This window comes from Bidens hawaiensis, unplaced genomic scaffold (genome assembly GCF_021521415.1).
Source record: "Bidens hawaiensis isolate Kalapana, Puna unplaced genomic scaffold, B.hawaiensis_p1.1 tig00027752_1, whole genome shotgun sequence".
Classification (NCBI taxonomy): Eukaryota; Viridiplantae; Streptophyta; class Magnoliopsida; order Asterales; family Asteraceae; genus Bidens; species Bidens hawaiensis.
Window position 1 is genome coordinate 244,520 of NW_027494493.1, and position 4,557 is coordinate 249,076.

At 34.3% G+C, this 4,557-nt stretch overlaps 1 protein-coding gene across 1 annotated transcript; it reads right to left on the reverse strand.

Moving 5' to 3' along the window:
* Nucleotides 1-2,471: 2,471 nt before the first annotated feature.
* LOC143575813 (uncharacterized) lies at nt 2,472-3,917 on the reverse strand. Its single transcript, XM_077060083.1, has 3 exons — nt 3,666-3,917; nt 3,475-3,541; nt 2,472-3,384 (listed from the first exon to the last, which is right to left on the reverse strand). The coding sequence occupies exons 1-3, from the start codon at nt 3,726-3,728 to the stop codon at nt 2,645-2,647; spliced, it is 870 nt and encodes a 289-aa protein (XP_076916198.1). The 5' UTR covers nt 3,729-3,917; the 3' UTR covers nt 2,472-2,644.
* Nucleotides 3,918-4,557: the final 640 nt, after the last annotated feature.

A 4,557-nucleotide genomic window follows, 5' to 3' on the forward strand; every position in this document is an offset into this window, starting at 1 on the left:
CCAAGACAAAATGAGTGATAACGAAAACACGGTGACGGAACAACTGATTACTATGAAGCTTTCAAGCTTCAAATGAGCATGATGACTATAAAGCTAACATGAAACGTCTAGATCAAGTAAAAATATGGGATCTACTTGATAAAAACTAGAAAAGCCATTTTCCTAAATGCTCTTTTTAACGCATCAAGATGGTAATTTTCTTATGACAATAATTATATATTAGCCAATTGTCTATAATACCTCAATAATAGTAAAAGAGGATAAAAGAAATCTTGTGAACCAAAATCATTTACCGTTATAATTAATTAGCATTGTTGACAAAAAGCCTAGGGAAGGATATGGACATCTACACGTATAGGTGATAAGCATAAAATCCCATTTAGGTTGATATTGATATCATATAAATGTCAAAATCATAAAGTTGTAACATCGATGACATCTTAGTTTGACATTGTATGTTTGTTTGTTCTAGTGATCAGCCATATTGTAGTGAAGAGTGCAGGGATCAACATATTGCACTCGATGAAGGAAAAAAGAAGTGCTGTAGCATATGCATGCAACAAAAAGCTGGGATGGATGACTGGAAAAAGTTTGCTTAAAGGGAGAAGACGGATAATCATTACAACAAAGTGAACAAACTACATAAAACCGCCAAATCATAAAAGCAACATTTTATAAAGAAAACAAGAAGCATAATACTACTTTTTTAATATATAGTTAGTTTAGAATTTTGATAAGATCAGTTATTCATTTGTTGATCCCTGCACTCTTCGTTACAATATGGCTGATCACTAGAACAAACAAAACAAACATACAATGCCAAACTAAGATGTCATCGATGTTACAAGAAGTTATGATTTTTACATAAATATGTTATCAATATCAACCTAAAATGGGATTTTTACTACCTATACATGTAGATGTCCATATCCTTCGCTAGGCTTTTGGAACAAAGCCTACACGATTCTAAAAATTTTATACATTAGTATATTATATTATTACAAATCACTAGCCCCTATAGTGTAGCTTTGGCTTGAGAATTTCAAGAAATAACCAAGGGCAATTCTGGTAAATACCCGTATACAAACTACAATTAGGTTTGATTTCTCAAATTCAATAGACTTAAGTAAATAACACATTTATGCATAAGTAAATAACTTAATAGTCTTACCTTAAGAGTTGCAGGTGGCTGATACCGTCATTCTTGAAGGAGTAGAGTAAGCATCCTCTGTCCAGCAGCCAGAACGCTTCCATGGAGCTAAAATTTGAGTTTAATGAATAAAGAAACAGGACCAAAGGTTAATATATAAATATCGAAATTTGATGAATAGTTACAAGAAACACCTGCCCTGAGTGTTAGTTGTTACCATATAAAAGTAACTAGACAGTGTGTAAGCTAGCATTTAACAGAATAAAGGGAAACTACTCAAATCAAAGATGCTGTACACGGTGACGAATTGTGCTTCGAAGCAAATTAAACAGAATCATATATTCAGTTAAACCTATAAAACAGAGATTAAGCATTTTAGTAATGAACAAACTGAAATACCAACAAAAGAGGATGTTTTCTTGTCGAGATTTACAGAATCATGATCTTTTGTCCCAACAGTCATTTAATATGTCACCAAAATTTAGGCGCTACAAACTCACACAAATGCAAAAACAGAACAAAGCTAAAAGATCCAATGCAGATCATATTAAACTGTAAAAAATATGACTTGATCGGGTCAATTAGTATTATTACATGTCAAGGACATTTCACAATAACTATTTTGTATGCTAATGTATTTATTGATAGATAAATAGCACGGTAAAAATCCAAGAAGCGAACAATCCATATACATAAAAGCGCCTTAAACTAGTAAAAAGTAATGATGGATCAAAATCAACTCAAAAAGGTTTATAAAATTGTCTGCACGACAGCTTGAAACCTATGCTATCAATAGCGGTGCTATAGCGGTTATCGGTCCGGCGGTAAAATAGCGGTCGAAATATCGGTCCAAATAGCGGTTCCGATATTTGCGGCGCTATTTCGCCGATATTTGGCCACCGATATATCGGAAATAGCGGTGAGATTATCGGTTTAATATTTTTGACCCAACTTTTACTTTTTTTGGCCCAAACTATAAGCCCATAGACCAATTTCATTATGATTATTATTGAACGATCAGCTTATTGCCCTAAAATACCTCAATCGCTGCTGATGCTCATCTCCGATACCCGTTTCTTCAGCCGCTGCTGATGCTTATATATTTATGGCTTTCGATTAAGTGATTAAATCATGTCTTAAATTAAAAATATTGTTACTTTGTGTTTTGAACTATTGACTTTTATGATTTTGGTATTGAGACTTAAGTATTATATATATATATATATATATATATACCGCTATCCCACCGCAATAACCGATATCTCAGATATCAGTCATTGACCGATATCCGCTATTTTTTGACATTAACTGCATAGCTTGAAACGCAGTTGAAATGATGTATTTGATTTATATATGCCCTTATGTATTAACATACCAACAGCCAAACTCACATCGACATATTTCCCAATCACTAATCGACATAACCTAGGATTAATACCAGTTTCTAACATTTTAAGAACCAAAAGACACAAAACGGGCCCCAAATTATTCAACCTAATGTCCGACTCCTGATATCATACTGTAAGAACGAGCGAGTTTAGAACTCATATTCCCCTGATCAAACTGCTCATACTGCTTCCTGCACCCGGGACACCGACAGTTATCTTCAAGAATCCGTTTGTAACAGAAAAGACAGAGCCTGTAACCACACGGGCATGGAAGAAAACTCGAGTCTGTTAAATCCAAATCTTCACAACATATAGGACATGCCGCTGGTGCAAATCCGACATTCTTGAAACCGTTTCTGTCCGAATTCATCGGAAAACTGTTTTGTTTCAGCAGATTTGGTAAACCCTGAGGTCGAAAACAATCATCCGGTCTCCACGCCCGATGACGACTAACCGACACATCTTTAATCGTTTCCACAGGCTCCAAATCACGGTTATGGTTATGATCATGAATTTCACAGTCCAAATTCGTATTACGATCACTTTTCACCTCATCAGCCGCTAAAGCATCGGCGATAGCTTCCCAATCATCCAAACAATCATCTTCTTCCGTCATACTTCCCGAATAACATCCGCCACTGCTACTACTACTGCTACTACTGGTTGTGAAATTAGTAACCGAAGTGTTACTAATCAAACTACCGGTATGATCATTCGGGCTGTTGGACGGCGACTCCCAATCACTGAAACGATTCTCTTCCGGGTTAACAACCAATTTCGCAACCGTTCGGTTTTCGCCTTTACCCGACCCGACTTTATTCTCCTCCTTAAACCCCTTATTCTTCACTAACAACATTAACAAAAAATAAAATAATTAAAATCAAATCAAACAATTAAACAAATTCAATAAATAAAATTAGGGGAAACAAAATTCACCTTGAGATAACCACTGTTCACGACGAACATCAAGCTTACACTGCTTCAATTTCGCAGTCCGATTAACCTTCAAAACACCAAAATTAAATCAAAATCAGGTCAAAATTAAACCGAAAAACAAGAAAACTCATCAATCAATCAAAAACCCACATCAAAAAACAAGAAATTGAATCGAATTACACAAAATGTACCCGTTTTTTCTTGCCTAATTCCTTCAAATTGGAACCAACGGTCGAGATCGAATCGTAAACCATGGCTGATGAAATGACAAATTGGGACCCGGAAAACTCGATTCAAATGCACCTGAGAATAACCCATGAAGGAATTGGGGTGAAGATTAATATTATTGATTGAATTTTGGTAACGAATTGTTAATTTGGTTTAGGTTTTTTGCAGACACATGAATGAGAATGAAACGGAGCTTGCAATGAACTGATGGTTTTATAGTGTGGAGTTATTTACGTTTTTGTCCTTTCATTTTGGGTGAATTTACAGATTATTGTTAGTGTGAATGAATCTTTACGGGTTTGTGTTTGTTGGTTTTGTAATAAAGTTATGGATTTGAAACGTATTGTTTGTTGGAATATGATGCGTTTTAATCTTATCGTTAGTGTGAATGTATCGATACGGGTTTGTGTTTGTTGGATTTATAATAAAGACATGGATTTGAAACGTATTGTTTGTTGAAATATGATGGGTTTTAATCTTATCGTTAACGTATTTTAAAAATTATGTGAAATAACTTTATACGTTAAAAACATAATATAAGATTAAGTGTTTTAAAAATCGGTTCGTACTGGTTGGTTGGACTGGTAATACCGGGTTTCATTTATCATGTCGGTATTTTGAGGCCCGGTATTTTCGGGCGGTTTGGTGTAACTTCAAACTGACTTTTTTTTTTCTAAAAATATCGGTTGAAACCGTAAATTGGTTTTAAGTCCAATAGATTTTTAATATTTTGTGGCCCATATTTTCTAAAAATTAATTTAACCTAGCGATTAACATTGAAACGAGTAAACTTTTTGATTACTTTTTGAAAATCGAGTAATTTTGTATTATTATTTTTCATTATGGTTAACTTTT

Excerpts from the sequence above, each read along its gene's own strand:
- LOC143575813 (XM_077060083.1), bottom strand. The coding sequence starts at position 3,728 with ATGGTTTACGATTCGATCTCGACCGTTGGTTCCAATTTGAAGGAATTA. Across the intron at positions 3,542-3,665 it reads AATTAGGCAAGAAAAAACGG|GTTAATCGGACTGCGAAATT; the intron begins GTACATTTTGTG and ends GGTGTTTTGAAG. Across the intron at positions 3,385-3,474 it reads TGAACAGTGGTTATCTCAAG|TGAAGAATAAGGGGTTTAAG; the intron begins GTGAATTTTGTT and ends TAATGTTGTTAG.